Source organism: Chiloscyllium plagiosum, chromosome 19, assembly GCF_004010195.1.
Source record: "Chiloscyllium plagiosum isolate BGI_BamShark_2017 chromosome 19, ASM401019v2, whole genome shotgun sequence".
Taxonomy (NCBI): Eukaryota; Metazoa; Chordata; class Chondrichthyes; order Orectolobiformes; family Hemiscylliidae; genus Chiloscyllium; species Chiloscyllium plagiosum.
The window spans coordinates 20,646,469-20,665,131 of record NC_057728.1 but is presented as its reverse complement, the minus strand read 5'-3'; the positions used below and the strand labels follow the sequence as shown (position 1 = coordinate 20,665,131).

Here is an 18,663-nt window from a genome sequence, read left to right as displayed (position 1 = left end):
GAGTATTGCAGAACAGGCCTCACAAAACACACTTTCCTCATTCCTGAAGAAGGGCTTATGCCCGAAACGTCGATTCTCCTGTTCCCTGGATGCTGCCTGACCTGCTGCGCTGTTCCAGCAACACATTTTCAGCTCTGATCTCCAGCATCTGCAGACCTCACTTTTTCCTTCTAAGTTTGGCAGCCACACAGCTGTTTGAAGGTTCTGCACACAGTGATCCACACACAGGATTGAGGTTCATAAGGAAGTGTTAGCAATTCTGGAGTGTGAAAATATATAAGACTCCTGGGCCGGATGGGATTTATCCTAGGATTCTCTGGGAAGCTGGGAGGAGATTGCAGAACCGTTGGCATTGATTTTTATGTCATCATTGTCTACAGGAATAGTGCCAGAAGACAGGAGAATAGCAAATGTTGTCCCCTTGTTCAAGAAGGGGAGTAGAGATAACCCTGGAAATTATAGACCAGTGAACCTCACTTCGGTTGTGGATAAAGTGTTGGAAAGGATTATAAGAGATAGGATTATAATCATCTAGAGAGGAATAATTTGATTAGGGATAGTCAACACGGTTTTGTGAGGGGTAGGTCGTGCATCACAATCCTTGTTGAATTCTTTGAGAAGGTGACCAAACAGGTGGATGGTGGTAAAGTGGTTGATGTGGTGTATAGCTCAGTAAAGCATTTGATAAGGCTCCCCATGGTAAGCTATTGTGGAAAATACAGAGGTATAGGATTGAGGGTGATTTAGTGGTTTGGATCAGATATTGGCTAGCTGAAAGAAGACAGAGGGAGGTGGTTGATTTGGAAATGTTCAATCTGGAGTTCAGTTACCAGTGGTATTCTGCAAGGATCTGTTTTGGGGCCATTGCTGTTTGTCATTTTTATAAATGACCTAGATATGGGCATAGAAGGATTGATTAGTAAATTTGCGGATGGCACTAAGGTTGGTGGTATTGTGGACAATGCCGAAGGATGTTGCAGGTTATAGATAAGCTGCAGAGCTGGGCTGAGAGGTAGCAAACGGAGTTTAATGAGGTTAAGTGTGAGGTAATTCACTTTGGAAGGAGTAACAAGAATACAGGGGAACCTCAACTATCCGAACGAGATGGGCGGGCACTTTTTCATTCGGATAATGGATTATTCAGTTAATTGATTAAATGACTTTCTGCTGGTGCTCGGAGTTTTTAAAGTCGGCTCCCGTTTAGGAGACTGCAGCAGTTTACAGCGAGCCCCTGCCCCACCCAAGACTGCCCCGCCCCCAAACCCCGTCCATCACTAACCCCGCCCAACACTGCCCAACTGTCTCCAACCTCATCCAACACTGCCCCCGCCCCTGTCCCAAACCCCATCCAACATGGGCGGGAGGTCAGTCATTTAGAGACGATGCCTATTTAATCACTGTAAACAAAAGACACAATCACTGTTGGAGACACGTCTTTGATGTAATGTTTCTGTTGGGACCTCGAGATCTCCTTCGAATAATCCGATTTTCAGATAATTGGTATTCGATAATTGAGGTTTCTCTGTACACAGTACTGGGCTAATGGTAAGATACTTGGTAGTGTGGATGAGCACAGAGATCTTGGTGTCCATGTGCATAGATCCCTGAAAGTTGACACCCAGGTTGATAGGGTTGTTAAAAAGGCATACGTTGTGTTGGCTTTTATTGATGGAGTTTTGGAACCATGAGGACATGTTGCAACTGTACAAAACTCTGGTACGGCCGCAGTTGGAGTATTATATACAGTTCTGGTCACCGCATTATAGGAAGGATGTAGAAACATTGGAAAGGGTGCAGAGGACATTTACCAGGATGTTGCCTGGTATGGAGGGCAGGTCTTATGAGGAAAGGTTGAGGGACTTGAAGCTATTTTTGATAGAAAGAAGAAGGTTGAGAGGTGACTTAATAGAGGCATATAAGATGATCAGAGGGTTAGATTGGGTAGATAATGAGAGCCTTTTTCTTTGGATGGTGATGGCTAGCACGAGGGGATATAACTTTAAATTGAAGGGTGATAGATATAGGACAGAGGTCAGAGATAGTCTCTTTACTCAGAGAGTAGTAGGGGCATGGAATGCCCTGCCTTGAACAATAGTAGACTCATCAATTTTAAGGGCAATTAAATGATCATTGGATAAACATATGGATAATAATGGAGTAGTGTAGATTAGATGGGCTTCAGATTAGTGCAACATCGAGGGATGAAGGGCCTGTACTGCACTGTAATGTTCTATGTTCTATGATCAGTGTATCAATGAATTGACTTTGAGTTCCAGAAATTGCTACTACACTTGGACATGGGAGATCTGTGCAGTGGAAAAAATGTAGGAGGAATGTAGACTGCCAATACCTTAGAGATTGCAGAGATTTGAGATGCAGCGCTATCTTTGTGTCCCAGTTCATGAACCACAAAAAGCTAGTATGCAGATGCAGAAAATAGTTAGGAAAGTTAATAGAATGTTATCATTTATTGTAAGGGAAATTGAATATAAAAATAGGAAGATGATTTTTCAGTTATACAGGGCCATGGTGAGATGGGTACTGTATTAGTCATCTTATTTATAGAAGGACATAAATGCATTGGAAGCAGTTCAAAGAAGATTTACCAGATTATTGACCAATTGCTTCTGAGGAAAGGTAGGACAAGTTAGATTTGTAGTTTTTGGGTTTCAAAGAGTAAGGTGATCAGATTGAAACATATAGGTCTTGAGGGGTCTAGATAGGACGCATGTTAAGGTGAAGTTTCCTTTCATGGAAGAATCTATAAATAGGGATCATCATTTAAAAATAAAGGTTGAATTTTTAAAACAGAAATGAGACAAAATATTTTCTCACAAAGCACCATGGGTCTTTGGGATTCTCTTCCTGAACAGGTAGTGAAATCAGAGTAATTGAATATTTTTAAGGTAGAGGCAGATATATATTTTGGTCAGCAAAAGGTATAAAATGTGAATATGGTTTTGGAATTACAATTATATCAACCATGATTTTATTTAATGGCACAGCAGACTAGAGGGGCTGTATACTCCCTGTTTGTATGCTCATATATAACTGGTGTGTGTTACAAATTCCCATGTTTGCCACTGGGTGTTAAACTGGCCAAGTGGATGAATGAATTAAAAATGAGGTGGATCTAACTAGAACAGGCAAACCGCAATGTAAAATGACCACTCAGTAAGTGAATATGAAAATGTACTCAGGCACTTCGACAAATTAAAGCATGACATCCTGTGGCCTGGGCACTTCTGAAGAACTGTGGAATGTAACAATTAGTGTGACCTCCATAACAATCTGCCCCATTGAGCCGTGTGTGTCACACATATCCATGGTAGAAATCACTCCATGTGCTGTCTGCTAAAGTAAAATATGATCATTTCTGGTTGTAGGCAAGGGTTTAGCCACTGACATTTGGACATGGAGCATTTCAAGTACCATTCACGCGACATGATGTTCCATTCCATAGAACTCCACTTCTGAGCACTTCAGATGGTCGATCCTTCAGAAAATCTGTTGATAGTTGCAGTGGTGTTGCAGATGTAAAAAAAATTAAAACAATTGGCACAAAGATTCATGAAGCTCTAAGTGAGAAAAGTAAGTTGATATTCAATCCAGAATTATCTGTAGGCTGATCAAGGAAAATTGCTTATGACTATTTATTTGCTTTTCTCAGTGCCAAGCAATCCTGAACAGCCATTTATAATGGACATTAATTTCACTTGGTGTTGAAACAGCATTAGTAGGAAGCATCAGAATGGCAACTTGCATTGTTTAAATGTAATAAATAGTCTGAATCCTGTAAGTGGGATCTTTCTTTACCCACATAAAGCTTCCTAAAAAATAAGCATCATACACAAATGAACAGAGACTTTTATTATCCTTAATGACTCAGGCATTAGTGTGTAAGTGACATTAAGTAGATGAAAATTAGCACCATGTTGTTGCTAAGACCATACACAGCCAAAATTGTGTGATGTGTCATTGGACCAATTATTCTACAAAGAATAATTGTTGTTGTTTGTGGCGTGAAGCATCGCCATCAGGGACTATAGAGAAAGTAGTAGCAGTTACTTCACAATAAATGCTAAATGTGTGCATTATTTCTTTTGTTGTCATTTGTTTTGAGTCAATGGGATAGTTTTTTTTAAAAACATCTAAATTCCAAATGAAACTGGGTTTAGAAAAACAAAATTGTTTGGTTATTTGAAGTAACTGGAAACCTTCTTTCAGCAAAATTCTTCTATTTCTTTTCTGCCGGAGATCTGAGCATTCTGTCACTTCTTTAAGGTGCTCCTGCCTCTATCAGTTTCTCACCAAACAGCAAGATACTAAAGTGGAGGGCTTCTCACCTGTCAGTGTGGAAAGCTTGGCAACTCAAGCCTTTCTATAAAGCTGCACAATGATGTTTCCTGACAGATGGGAGGATTTCTCTTGCAACTCTCCTAAAAGGTATACATTACATCCAAAGATGTACTTTGAAGTTGGCCACTATTGTAAAGTAGGAAATGAAGCAGCCAATTCCTGTACAGCAAGGTCCCACAAAACCACTGATAATGAGCAGATAATCAATTTTAGTCATATTTGTTGAATGATAAATATTTTCCAGAGTATTAGGGAGAATACCCTTTCTTCAAAATTACATAGAATGTACAACACAAAAATAGCCTATTAAGTCAAACTGCTCCAGTTTGGAGCAGAGATTAGTGTTTATTCTATGCATAAGCTTCCTTCCACATTTCTTTATCTAACTCTGTTAGCTTAGTCTCCTATTCCTTTCTTCCTTGTATGTTTATCCAGCTTCAATTTTTTAAAAAGTATTTTCATGCTAATAGTTTCAGCCACTCATTATGGTACTGAGTTCCACATTCTAATTGCTCTCTGTATGAAGAATTTTCTTCTGAATTCTCTATTAGCTTTAATATTGACTATCTTTGTTTTTGGACTCTAATTTCGGCCACAAATAGACAAGTTCAATCATCCTTCATGGTTGTTATAACTTTTCAATTCTAGTGGCTATTTCATCTATGTCCTCCCTTCAATACTGTACTGGGGAGTTATCCCAAATCTGGTACTCAAAGCTCTGGCAAGGAAATTTGGAGGTGAAAGTACAATCACATAATCACGGCTAACTTCTCCCTAAATCTCAACTTTTTGACTAAGATTTGACAACCTTTTGTTACTGCTCCATAAAGGCTTGGTATTAATTTCTTCCTAAAGTTGTTGTAAGGTATAAATGTACCTTATTGATCATGGTAGCTATCAAATTTCAATTCATCAAAGAAGAACTCACGCTCTGATATTCTTGTGCATCTTTTCATCAGAAAACTTGTAACTATTTTATGTAGTCCTTCGGTAACTGATCTAGTGTTATTTAAATTATCTTCTGCAGCTTGTATCCTTACTTAATGATAAGGTTAGGGAAAGACAATGAGACAAAATTAACTTAAAATTGATCCTTGCAAAAGGTCTTGCCTTCAGTCTCAAACACATATTCCACTCCCTAGCCATGGGTTTCATTCAACTTCCCAATCATTATCTCTGTTTAAACCAGTCCATTTGTTTTGTCAATCTATTTAACCCTGAGGTGAGCTTCTGAAAGGTTGGTATTGTTGGCTTGGTCAACATTTATTGCCCATCCCTAATTGCACAGAGTGCAGATAACAGTCAGCTACATTGCTAAGGATTTGGAGTCACACATAGGTCAGACCAGGTAAGGGTGGCAGATTCCCTTCCCTAAAGATCTTTAGTGAACAAGATAGGATTGGTCGCCATCAGACTAACTTCTAATTCCAGATTTTATTATGTTTATATTTAACCATGTGCATTGTTGGGATCCAAACCTATGCCCCAGAAATGACCCTAAACAGAATAAGACAAAAAAGGGTGCTTATTCACCTGATTAAGGCTTCAGACACCAGAAAACAGGAAGACCTGTTGAAAGTTCTGTCAAGTTTGACTGCCATGAACAGATGATCAATATATTTGCTCATTTTATGAAGGTATGATGGGCAGCATGATACAAAATGATAAATCATTGGATGCCTTTCCTGTCACCAATGACACCAAGCAAGGCGATGTGTTGTTTCCAGCTCTGATTGCTATAAACTTCTTGGGCCTGCTTCAGTACCCACTCAAAGATCTTATCACATGAGTGCAGCAATTCTGCAAAGACTCAAGGCTTGTACAAAGGTTACTGAACAGCTGCTGAATGAACTCTATCTTACGGGTGACTGCACTATTATAGCACTCACTCCAGAGGGCATCCAGAAGCTTGGTGATGGCTTTGCCCAGGCCTCAGGACAGTTAGACTGAGGATGACAGATATTAATTACCCACCTCTGGCTGCATACTCCAAGATCCTACAGCTACTATCCCAACAAGACACCACTCCATTCAGGACAGAAGTACTGCTATCTTTGGAGTATACTCTCTATAACATTACACTGAATAAAGAAATCAATCATCTCTTAGCAAAAACAAGCTCAGTGTTTGGCCGGCTCATTCAGACTTTGGAAAGAACATAGAAGTGTCTCAGAATAAAGACGAAACTCCATCATGCAATGCATGGTTCTTAAATCATTTTGTTATGGGTATGAGAGTTAGACAAATTACCAACATCATATAAAGCAGCTAGAAACATTCCATCATTATTATCTGTGATTTTATTTGCAACATCAGAAAACAGGACAAAACTCCCAGCGTCATGGTTCTTGTAAAGTGCTGCATACCTAGGATCATAAGAGCTCAGCTTTGCTGGGTTGATCATGCAGTGCTTATGCAGGATTTCAATTCAGAAGAATATCCAAATCTTAGTTATAAAGACAAACTGAAAACTGACCTCAGAGCTATCAATCTAGGTCACAGCTCAAGGAACAAAACAACCTCGGACAGACCAAATGGAGAAGACTCTGCCATCAAGTGATTTTGACATTTGAGAAGAATAGTCATTTGCCTTCAAGACAATTGAGCATGTCACAAAAACAATGCCTCCATCCAACATTGATTTCATATGTAGTATTTGAAATTGCTTATACAAATCAAGATCTAATGCCTAATGTCACACTTGAGTTGACAATAACATAGACTGGTCTTTTTAATGCTGATAAGTCATCTCTCAAAGTGATGGGAGAATCTTTAATCTCCTTCAGAACATTACATTCCTTCAATTCTTGCCTCTCTTTATCTTTCACCACAGTAATAGTGACACTACCTTAACCATCTCTTCTGCATCTCAATTGATATGAAAGTATTTCCTCAAATCGTAGGTTACATTCTTTGTGGCTCTTAATAAATTCCAACTTAGCTAAGACATTCTTTTTAGAATGCTTTCTTTTTTATTTGTATCCAGTTATAACATCATAACACCCCACCCTAATTTCCCCATGTACATGTGCTCTCACCCTTAGTTGACTTCAGTCTCAGCTGGTAGTTTGGCATGGCATAGACCAAAGATGGGCCCATGACCACTCTCATTATGGTGGTGCAATCAGATAAAAGATGAATTTACTGCCATCCCAGTAAATTGGAAATCTACTCCAAATTGGAAATTCAACTTTCAATCTGAAATATTTGGATAGGTCTCGATTCCAACACACAAGTGCTATAACCAGGCCTCCCTGCTGCTGGTCCACTCCCCAGCAGCCCCCAATTCCTTTGCTCCATGTAGTTTTACTTCATAATTGATAATAACAGCAACAGTAAAGATATTTATTGTGCAAAAGTAATTCAATGTAGTCAGGAATTGTCTCTAAATTGGGTCTTCACCAAATTGAACCGATCTGCAATTTGATTGGTCCATCAAATTCCATGTCATAAACATTTTAAAGTGATTCTTATTTGTCAATGCATTTCAAATCTTTGAATCTCCTGTTTTAAAAGCACAGGTGTCCTGTGAATAAAATAGCTTGCATTTGATATACTACAGCAAAAGAATGCAGTAGTAAATAAAGTTGTGTTCCAAATGAAGTTGATATGCTTAAAGACTTGATATTTTTGTTTCAAACTAGGTGTAAACCTTTTCTTGAGTTGTTTAAAGATTAAAACACATTGCAAGAGAGTGCAGGTATCAACACTTCGGTACTATGGATCCTGCAGATGACAGCCTAGATTCACCCTGATAAGCTGTGAGCTTGATGTCATGGTCTGTGTCCTGCATCACTGACCCATGTTTTCCAGATCAGTGCACTTACTCTTTTGAAGTTTTGAAGTCTGGGCCCACACAGAGTTGCTCTGATGAAAGGATGGAAAACTGCACTTCAGATGTATAGGTGCCTTTTATTCCTTGTAAAACCCTAGTAGTCTGTTGACAAACAAGTGTATGTTCTTCATATGAAGTTCAAGATCTGAATGAAATGTGATGCATTCTCTCGAGTTGCCATTCATTTTCAGTGGTTATGTTGCAGGAGCAAAGTTGAATAATGAATGATTCTGTTGCATTTGCAGATTTTTAGAAGCTCTGCAATCTTGATTTCCTGTTTGGAACACACTTTCATTAGGCCAGAATTTCTGCCTGCTATTGAAATACTTCCTCATCTCCAGGCCAAATTTCTAGCCCTGGGTCATTAATATCCCGGAGACAAGCTCCTTGATGTCAATTGGGAATTCTGCCAGAACTAAGATTAGATTAGGTTAAGATTAAATTCCCTACAGTGTGGAAACAGGCCCTTCGGCCCAACAAGTCCACACAGACCCTCCGAAGAGCAACACACCCAGACACATTCCCTTACATTTACCCCTAACACTATGCACAATTTAGCTTGGCCAATTCACCTAACCTGCACATCTTTGGACTGTGGGAGGAAACCGGAGCACCCAGAGGAAACCCACACAGACACGGGGAGAACGTGCAAACTCCACACAGACAGTTGTCTGAGGTGGGAATTAAACCCGGGTCTCTGGTGCTGTAAGGCAGCAATTCTAACCACTAAGCTACCGTGTGAGACCATGTGAGATGGCTGATGCTTGTCCCAAACCTCCCAAAAACCTGCATGGTACAGGAAATCTGTAGTCCTGGAATTGATAGAAAGATAAGTAAAGTTCCATCAAACCACTCAACCGCACTTCCCACCCCCCCCATTTTCTTCTGTCATTGGAAATCTGTGCATGGCTACACTTAGTTGTAGCACACCCCCCCACTGCTACAACTAGTGCTTCTGCTAAATGATGGATATCTGAAAATAACAGACAGTCCCTGCATCAAAAGTTCTGTTGATAGAATTATGACAAATATATCCATTAACTTAACTAATGGATAAATATATTTCACATGGTTAGGTCCACCACGTGGAGGGCAGGGTTTATGGTGGAGGTACAGGGATCTTAGCATAGATCCATGCTCCAGTCCTTTTCTCCTTTAAGCTCAAGAAATATAGTAGGAAGGGATTGGAAAATCCAGCCAAGAATATACAAATTTTCCTATTAAACATACTGATGTTACTTATTAATTCCAGTTGCTTTGAAACTAAAGCAAAAACAATTAATTTATGTTCCAAGAAAATATTTGTATTTAAGTTGTCAACTGCATGTGCAGAAAAAAACATAAAAACAAATGAATTGTTGTATTATAAATAATTACAATGCTGACCATTTAACGAGAAGTTTCCAAGATTTAAGTTTCTTTCTTGATTAACATCGTATTCACCTCATTGTTCGGTGTTAAAAGGCTCATAGCAGGAAGACTGAAAAGTCTAATGGTAAACCGATGAACATTACTTATTCAAGCTAGCATAGGAATTTGACTCTGCTGTGATCTTTACAATAATTCTCAAATTTCTGAAGTGTGATATTCAACTGAAAATGTTTAAAAATCCTTTGAAACTTCAGCAACTGTCATACAGCCTCTAATAAACTGAAATCCTAGTGCAAGAGAGATCTTCTGTTTATACTAATAAACAGTATTGTGCTGCAGAGCTGTGTACTGACTTACAACAGTACATTGCTGCCCTGGTTTTACACTTCAACACTGATGGGCCAAGACCAGAATTAAAGGAAAGGTAGCTTTACAAATTATCTATTTATACCTCTTGGCCCTGAACTTCTGGCGGTGGTCTGATGTGCTCCAATCAATTCCCTGCCAGAAAATTGGTATCCATATATGTCAGAGTGAGAAAGGATCTGGCTCACCCAATAGGATGAGATATACTGATCTTCAGAAGGGTACTACTGGTGAGGGGGCAGGTGCGAATGCTGCATAGATTCCTGGAGAGTTGGTAATCCTTTAACATGTTATCACTTTTTTGAAGGACCAGCACCCAAAGACTTCACAGTTCACAGGAAAGCACTGGGAAGAATCAGTTGAGTCAAAAACTTTGAGATTGATTGAGTAAAGTCTCACACTGCCCATGGGTTTCTCTGAACTTCAATCTTTGTCATGTCTTTGAACAAGGTTTTTTTTCCAGTAACTAGTGGTGTGCCACAAGGATCTGTTTTGGGACCACTGCTGTTTGTAATTTTTATAAATGATTTAGACGCAGGCATAGGTGGATTGATTAGTAAATTTTCAGACGACACAAAAGTCGGTGGAGTAGTAGACAATTTGGAAGAATGTTACAGGTTGCAGGGGGACTTTGATAAACTGCAGAATTTGGCTGACAGGTGGCAAATGGAGTTCAATGCAGCTAAATGTGAGGTGATGCACTTTGGAAAGAATAACAGGAAGGCAGAGTACTGGGTCAATGGAAAGATTCTTGGTAGTGTGGATCTTGGAGTCCATATACATAGATCCCTGAAAGTTGCCACCCAGGTTGATAGTACTATGAGGGAGACATACGGTGTGTTAGGTTTCATTGGTAGGGGAAATTGAGTTCCGAAGCCCCAATATCATGCTGCAATTATACAAAACGCTAGTGTGGCCACACTTGGAATATTGTGTACAGTTCTGGTCCCCATATTTCAGGAAGGATGTGGAAGCTTGGAAAATGTGCAGAGAAGATTTACCATGATGTTGCCTGATCTGGAGGGAAGGTCTTATGAGGAAAGGCTGAGAGACTTGGGTCTGTTCCCATTAGAAAGAAGAAGGCTAAGAGGGGATTTGATAGAGACATACAAGATGATCAAAAGATTAGATAGGGTATGAGTGAAAATCTTTTTCTTAGAATGATGACGTCAGCTTGTATGAGGGAGTATAACTACAAATTGAGGGGTGATAGATTTAAGATAGATTATTCAGAGAGGGGTAAGGGTGTGGAATGCCCTACCTGCCAATGTAGTTAACTCAGCCATATTAGGGAGATTTAAACAATCCTTGGATAAGCACATGAATGATGATGAGATAGTGTAGGGGGACAAGCTGAGAATAGTTCACAGGTCGGCACAACATCGAGGGCCGAAGGGCCTGCTCTGTGCTGTATTGTTCTATGTTCTAAAGAACAAAGAACAAAGAAAATTTACAGCTCAGGAACAGGCCCTTCAGCCCTCAAGCCTGAGCCGATCCAAATTCACTGTCTAAACTTGTCGCCCAATTCCTAAGCATCTGTATCCCTCTGCTCCCCACCTACTCCTGCATATGTCCAGATGCATCTTAAATGAATCTACCGTGCCTGCCCCTACTACCTCTGCTGTGTTCCAGGCACCTACTGCCCTCTGTGTAAAGTACATGCTATGTGTATCCCCCTTAAACTTTTCATCTTTCACCTTGAAAGCGTGACCTCTTGTTATTGAATCCTTCACCTTGGGAAAAAGCTTATCTCTATCTACCCTGTCACCCTTCATGATTTTGTGGACCTCAATCTCCTTTTTTTCTAATGAAAATAAACCTAACCTAGTCAACGTCTCTTCATAGCTAGCACCTTACATAACAGGCAACATCCTCGTAAACCTTCTCTGCACCCTCTCCAAAATGTCCACATCCTTTTGGCAATGTGGCGACCAGAATTGTTCACAGTATTCTAAATGTGGCCAAACCAATATCATGTACAATTTTAACATGACCTACCAACTCTTATTCTCAATACCCTGTCCGATGAAGGCAAGCATACCATATGCCTTCTTGACCACTCTATCCACCTGTGCAACAACTTTCAGGGTACAATGGACCTGCATTCCCATATCTCTGCTCATCAACTTTTCCCAAGACTGTTTACTGTGTAATTCGCTCTTGAATTAGACTTCCCAAAACCATCACCTCACATTTGCCTGAATTGACCTCCATCTGCCACTTCTCTGCCCAACTCTCCAGTCTACCTATATTCTCCTGTATTCTTTGACAGTCCCCTATGCTTTCTGCTAATCCACCAATCTTTGTGTCATCTGCAAACTTGCTGATCATACCAACAGTGCCCTCTTGCAGGTCATTTATGTCTATCACAAACAGCAGTCACCCCCAGCACTGATGCCTGTGTAACAGCACTGGTCACCTTTCTCCATTTCGAGAAACTCCCTTCAACTACTACTCTTTGTCTCCTGTTGCTCAACCAGTTCTTTATCCACATAGCTAGAACACCCTGTACTCCATATGACTTCACTTTCTCTATTAGTTTACCATGGGGAATCAAATCAAATACAGCTTGTGAGCTGAACTATAATGGCTCTTCGGACTTCACTTTCTACTCAAGGCTTCTTCCAAGCCCTGACTGCCTGGAGACAGCTAACAATTGTACCTTTGCTCCCGAAAGCAACTTCCTTCTACTTCTAGGTATATGTTTGGCCAGCAACCTGAAAACAAGCCTTTACCAGGATGCTGCCTGGACTGGAGGAATCCTGATGCAGGGCTCCTGCCTGAAACGTCAATTTTCCTGCTTCTTGGATGCTGCTTGACCTGCTGTGCTTTTCCAGCACCACTCTAATCTTGAATATTGGGATTATAACAGTCCCGACCATTAAGGAGCCAAGCTCAAAGGCTTTGGCAAAGGGGAAGGCAACTTGGGGTGACATCGACATGTTTTTTCTACCAGTAGTATGTCAGTGTTCCTTTAACAGACATGCTTGTGGTATAATCACTGTACCATAACATGTGACCTTTTGGTATGATGGCCTCAGATCCCACCTTAACTCACACCAAGTGAAACATGACATGCTGAAGGAGATGCATTACTCTTTTGAAGTTCTTGATTGTTTTTTCCTTCGTCTTTCCCATTGTTCAAAAATCATTAATAATGTCAACACTTTTGAAGGCTTTACCACTATGAGATATTCCCACATTGAACAATGACAAGATGTTATACTACACGAAGTGTTAGAAAAAGAGTAGCACTCTTTCAGACAGAGTTTTAACATGGAATAGCGCTAAGGATGGACAATTTCTTTGGCTTCCTTGTTGCAATTACTGTTACAATGACAGGCAATCAGACAGGTGATGATGTAAAGAGGTAATACATTTACAAATGTGACCTTCTATTTCTAATGAAGATTCATTCACACCACTGGTGTGCCTTAGAAGCTGTTCTTTTTCATTTCCCTCCCTCTATGTGCACTGTGAAGTGCTGTTCCTAGCTGGCCACAATTGACCAGGTGTACAACTGCCTTTAAACATGGCACTAGTGATGTGAATCCTGGAAGGTCTCAGCAACAATGAGTATTTCTGCTGATGATGAGCACATAATAGATTGAATGTGGCACTGTGGAGACATAGTGCATATATAATAAGATGAACAGTAGAACATTGTATGAGATAACTCATTGGAATTCAAAAAGAAAAGCCTTCTGTAGTATTGCAGGCTGAACCTTCCAGAAATTGGGTGAATTTCACAGAGTGTTTCTCTCCGCAAGGCCTATAAGGTTTCTCACACAATCTTCCTAAACTTGCACCATTATCTAATCACCACATTCCCAGGGTATCACACCCATTGTATTTTCCCACTCCCTACAGGCAGAAGTGGTCACTACTACCAAGATATCGAAGGATCATTGATCCTGGACAGACTTGACGGGCTTAAGGGCCTCTTTCTACTGTATGATTCTAAGGTTCACTTTTGAAGTCCAGCCATCCACCTGGTAAAGCATTTGCATTCCAGAATTGCCCTTCATTGTGTACATAGTGGGAGAACAACCACAAACTAACACTTCTCAGGGCACATATGTGGTATTGCCAACATTTCATTGCATGTGCAAGTGCATTTTTGCATCTTCTGCTGTTTCTTCAGAAATCCTTCATTTACTTGTCAATATTGCCATTTGATTTGTCAGTGTGGGCCTCAAGAATCTAAAGAACATGCAATCAATTTAATCCCCTGTGCACTGCTCCATAAGCTTTGTGCAAGTAACAGAGAAATGAGTGAATTTAAGTGGTAAAACCCAAGTCCATTGGGCATTAAATGTTGCTTCTGCTCTGGAATATTCAGAATTTACTGGAATTTTTACTGTTATTAGATTTTCTATGCATGGAAGATATTATGGGAAAATGGTGAGTCCCTTCATACATTGAGGTTCAGCATTGTACTTTCTGTAAGAGGATCTAAGCTCAATGCAAAAATAGCAAGAGTATAGAGTCCTGTACAATTATTCCTGTATAAACCTGCTTTCTTTTTGACAGATATCAATGAATGTATCACAGGGAGGCATAATTGCTCTGGCACTGAGACCTGTTTCAATGTTCAGGGCAGCTTCCGTTGCCTGACCTTTGAGTGCCCAGAAAACTATCAAAAGTCGAGAGATGTGTAAGTAAAAGAATTTTTTTGGAAACTATCAGCTCATTTACACTGGATTTTTTAATGTATTTTCAGGTGCAGGCTGCATGTTTTGTCTCTCTAAGTTCTCAGATGACATGGCTTTTCTGTTTCAGTGCTTTAGACCAGCACTCAACTTAGTTCTGACTATAAGCAAAATGGTATGGTTGAAACTAGTAATGATCAAATGTAAAATAAATTATAATTTACATTCTGTTAACCATTAAAGAAACAAAGTATGATCTACAGCAAATTACAAATGTTTTATTTTCAGGCCTCTGTCCTCTGTTATTCTTGTTGCATTTGTTGTTCGACATCAAGTACAAAAGAAATGAATGTGAATTTGATTTCTGGTCTAATTCTGTGCTTAACATCTTAGGTTATTAATTGCATTCTCAATCTCGAAGTGTTTTCTGTGAAGGAAATACCATTTCCCCTTTGGTTCTGCCCTGTGCAGTGCTGAATTCATTTGAACCAGCTCACATGAGCCTGAACATTTATGGGCTGCAATTCATGGGTTCTGCCTACTACGAATCACTGCTGCTAACTCTACTAGTGAATACTTTTAGGAAAAAATTCTTTCTTAGGATGTGAGCATTGCGGCAAGGCCAGAATTTGTGGCCTATCCCTAGTCACCTTTAAACTGAGTAGTTGCTAGACCATTTCAGACATTTATTAACCACGTTACTATAGGTCTAGAATCACATGTAAGTTTGACCAGGTAAGGACTAGGTACCCCAGAGGAAAAAACAATAAAACTGGTAAGTGAGAATGTACTGGTCTGACTCGTTTTGTGTACTTCATAGGAAACTCAGTGGCTGTCTCTTTGCTCTATCTGTAGTCAACAATCAGGACACTTTACCATTGTTTCGGAAATTATCAATAAGGAATTGTCTTTGTCAGAGGATCCAAGCTGACATTTCTGTGGGTAATGGAATTGGCAGATAACAGATTTGACCTCTGCTAATAATGTAGCACCACCTTAAGATATGTTGAGTGGTGAAGCTTATCAGAAGTTCAGCCCCTGGCTTTTTAACATAATAGCAATACTAAAATTTATTCAGTTTACCTTACTAACTTGCCTATAACTTTTTAAAATTGTTTTTTTAGGTACCTTTATTAATCAGCATACTTGAAAACGTCAGCCTGCATCAAAAATAAATGCTTAAAGTAAATATTTTGCTGAGATCTATCACACTGTTAGCTTTTGAAGTATGACAAGAGTCTGATTATTTAGAAAACTCAATATTAGATAATGGGAAGATTCTATCAGTATATACCTGGTATAACTCTTTATGATTTAAATCCATTTTATGTTCTTTTGTCATCATTCTAAATTATTGTAAATTTTTTATATTTTTATTATAGAATGAATGTTTAGGTAAAATTTCATGTTATTAACTCTTTCCCTCAGAGATGCAATATGGGGTAGATTTTGTCATTACCATTTGGATATTTATATCGTGGAGCTGTTTGTCCACTCTACATAAGAACCATCCCAATTTAAATTCTGTTAAAATTGAACAGTTTGGATTGCCACACATTGTGATAAAATTACTCTCATATCTTAGAGGCAATCTTAGATTACAAACATTGGATGGTGATGTTACAACAGAAAGGCTGACAGAGTTTCAGTATGTTCTGGTCCAGATGTTTCTCCTGGATCAGGAACACCAAGAAAGGGTCTCTACAAACCTGCCCCAGGAAAAAGTGCCACAGAAAGTGTCATAAGGGTTGCGTTGTATCTTTATGGAAGGAACTGGAGCAGAGATTGTTAGCTGCAGTGCAGATATAGGCTGGGTGTGATGCCTCTCTGCACTTACGTTATTCTGCAAATAAATTTCAAAAGAATGAAACCAAAACATCCTTCATCCCTCAGTCTTCAAATCCCCTACACCCTGCATACTCTCCAAGTCCCATCCCAGCCAATCCCACAAAGCTTTGTAACTACATGTCACAAAATGCCTCTTTACCTAACTATATACTACCATGCCATGTATGATCCTCTCTATATTCTTATGTCCCCTCATAACTCTATTGCCCCCTAACCATCCCCCATATACCCTCATTCACATAATGCCAACCAATTCCTCAATACCTCCTTTAAAATCCCAATACTAAGTAAGTGCCAACTCATGTCCCTCAATCACCATATTTCATCCTTCCCTCTCCATGCCAACTCACCTAGTATTCACAATGGGCAAATGTCAGGGAGCTTGCTGAAAATAAATAAACGTATCTGTCTTTTCATGATTCCACTAGTGTAAGAAGAGTCTTTAACAAAAAAAAAGAATTAAATACCTTGAGATTCCTTCAACTAATCTCTTATGAAAACCAACATTTTGCTTAAGATTTCTATTCTATAAGCAGTTGGATCTGTCCATCAAAACACTCACTCGAAAGATACCCAACTATGAAAATGATGGAAAATCAGTCATGCAATACAAATCCTATAATTTTTTTCTTTATTCTTCCATGAGATGTGGATGTTGCTGGCAAGAACAGGAATTGTGGCCCTTTCCTAAATGTTCTTGAAATGAATGACTTGTCAATAGACATATTAAAATACCTCACACCATTTTTCTGTAACACCATGTACATTTGGAAGTTCTATGATAGCTTTGGAAGTTCTTTAACAACTTGACAGTCATAATGCATCTATCCACTTTTTAGGCACAGATATATCCATTTTTAATGATCTCAAAGATTATATTACATCTCCTAAAGGGTGTGTTAGACTTGCCAAAGTGCAACTTACCTCACCATAACACTCCTGGGACTTGATCTAAAGGGGTGCTTTGCCTCTCCAAAATGCTGTCCAAATTAATTCACAAGGACCAGATCTTGTCTTACCCGGTCTAATCCACACATTTTGCTTCAGAAAACTGCCTCACCAAAATCACACAGGAATGGAAGCATCTGAGGATTTAAATAGTCATCTGCCTCTGTAAACTGTGTGTGCACAAATACTGAGCCAGCTCCGTTCCTGCCCCCCATGAAAATTTGAAGTGCCTTGTTTGTTAGTGAGACTTAAGATATATGAGCACTTCTGCTACATTTGTTATGACAGGTTCTCTAATGTGCAAATCTGTGCCTTTGTTTCTTTATTAAATTTTAGATCTTCTCCACAAAAATGAGCTGAATTTTGAAAACCTTTTCAGTAAATACAAACTGCTGATTGACATCCTTGGTGTCTGTTGTTTTTGAAAAGGCTGCTCACCATTACCTTCTCAAAGACAATTATAAATGTATAACAAATGCTGGCCTAGCCAGTGACACCCACCTCCCATGAATAAATATTTTTAAAAGTGTTAGCATCTCGTAGCAGTAAAAACTGCTTGCCACTGGAATTTAGGAATGGTATATTGATTTTGGAAAGGAGTGTAGTTTTGCTTAAAATGTTAAAATTAGATTCAGTTTGAAGTGAAATCATTATGCACACCTTCACTGGTTAGGAAATCTGGAACTTATTTCTCATAGGCTTTGGATGCTGAATCAATTGCAATTTTCAAGACTAAAAGCAGTCGGCTTTTATTGAGCAAGAGAATCAAGGAATGGTGCATGGAGCTGAGAATATATATCAGCCATGATTTGATTGAATGGTGGAACAGGTTGAGGAGTTGAATGTGCAACTTCAGTTCCTATATACCTGTCATACTTCAGAGGTGTCACATTTTAGTATTGATGCAAAGGGGTTTATCAAAATTTGGGAGAGGACAGGCCCAATAACACTCTACCGAACAGTTTAACATCACAGATTCCAGCCTACACTATGGGAATCTGCTGGTTGAAAGAAAATGGAACTGTGGCACTGACATCTTGAGTGTGACACTTGCTTCTTTTATATGGTCACAATGGCTCCACATGATTATGACCAATACAAACAGTTCAATATTATGAACTTGATCAAAAACTCTAAATTTGCACCATGTCAAGGATGCATGAATAAAAGAGGTATAGTGAATAATTTCTTTCTTGGTGAGTTTTATACAAAACCTTGCCTACTTTACACATATTAGTTCTTTAATTTCATGCCTTCTCATTTAAATTGTTGGAATGGATACAA

At 39.2% G+C, this 18,663-nt stretch overlaps 1 protein-coding gene across 3 annotated transcripts in view; it reads left to right on the top strand.

Moving 5' to 3' along the window:
* fbln1 (fibulin 1) overlaps positions 1–18,663 on the top strand; it is a 176,551-nt gene that overhangs the window by 95,888 nt on the left and 62,000 nt on the right. For all 3 annotated transcript variants that reach the window (XM_043709278.1, XM_043709280.1, XM_043709279.1), the window contains one exon: positions 14,465–14,588. In XM_043709278.1, the coding sequence (XP_043565213.1) occupies positions 14,465–14,588 (124 nt within the window). The remainder of the gene's footprint in view (positions 1–14,464; positions 14,589–18,663) is intronic.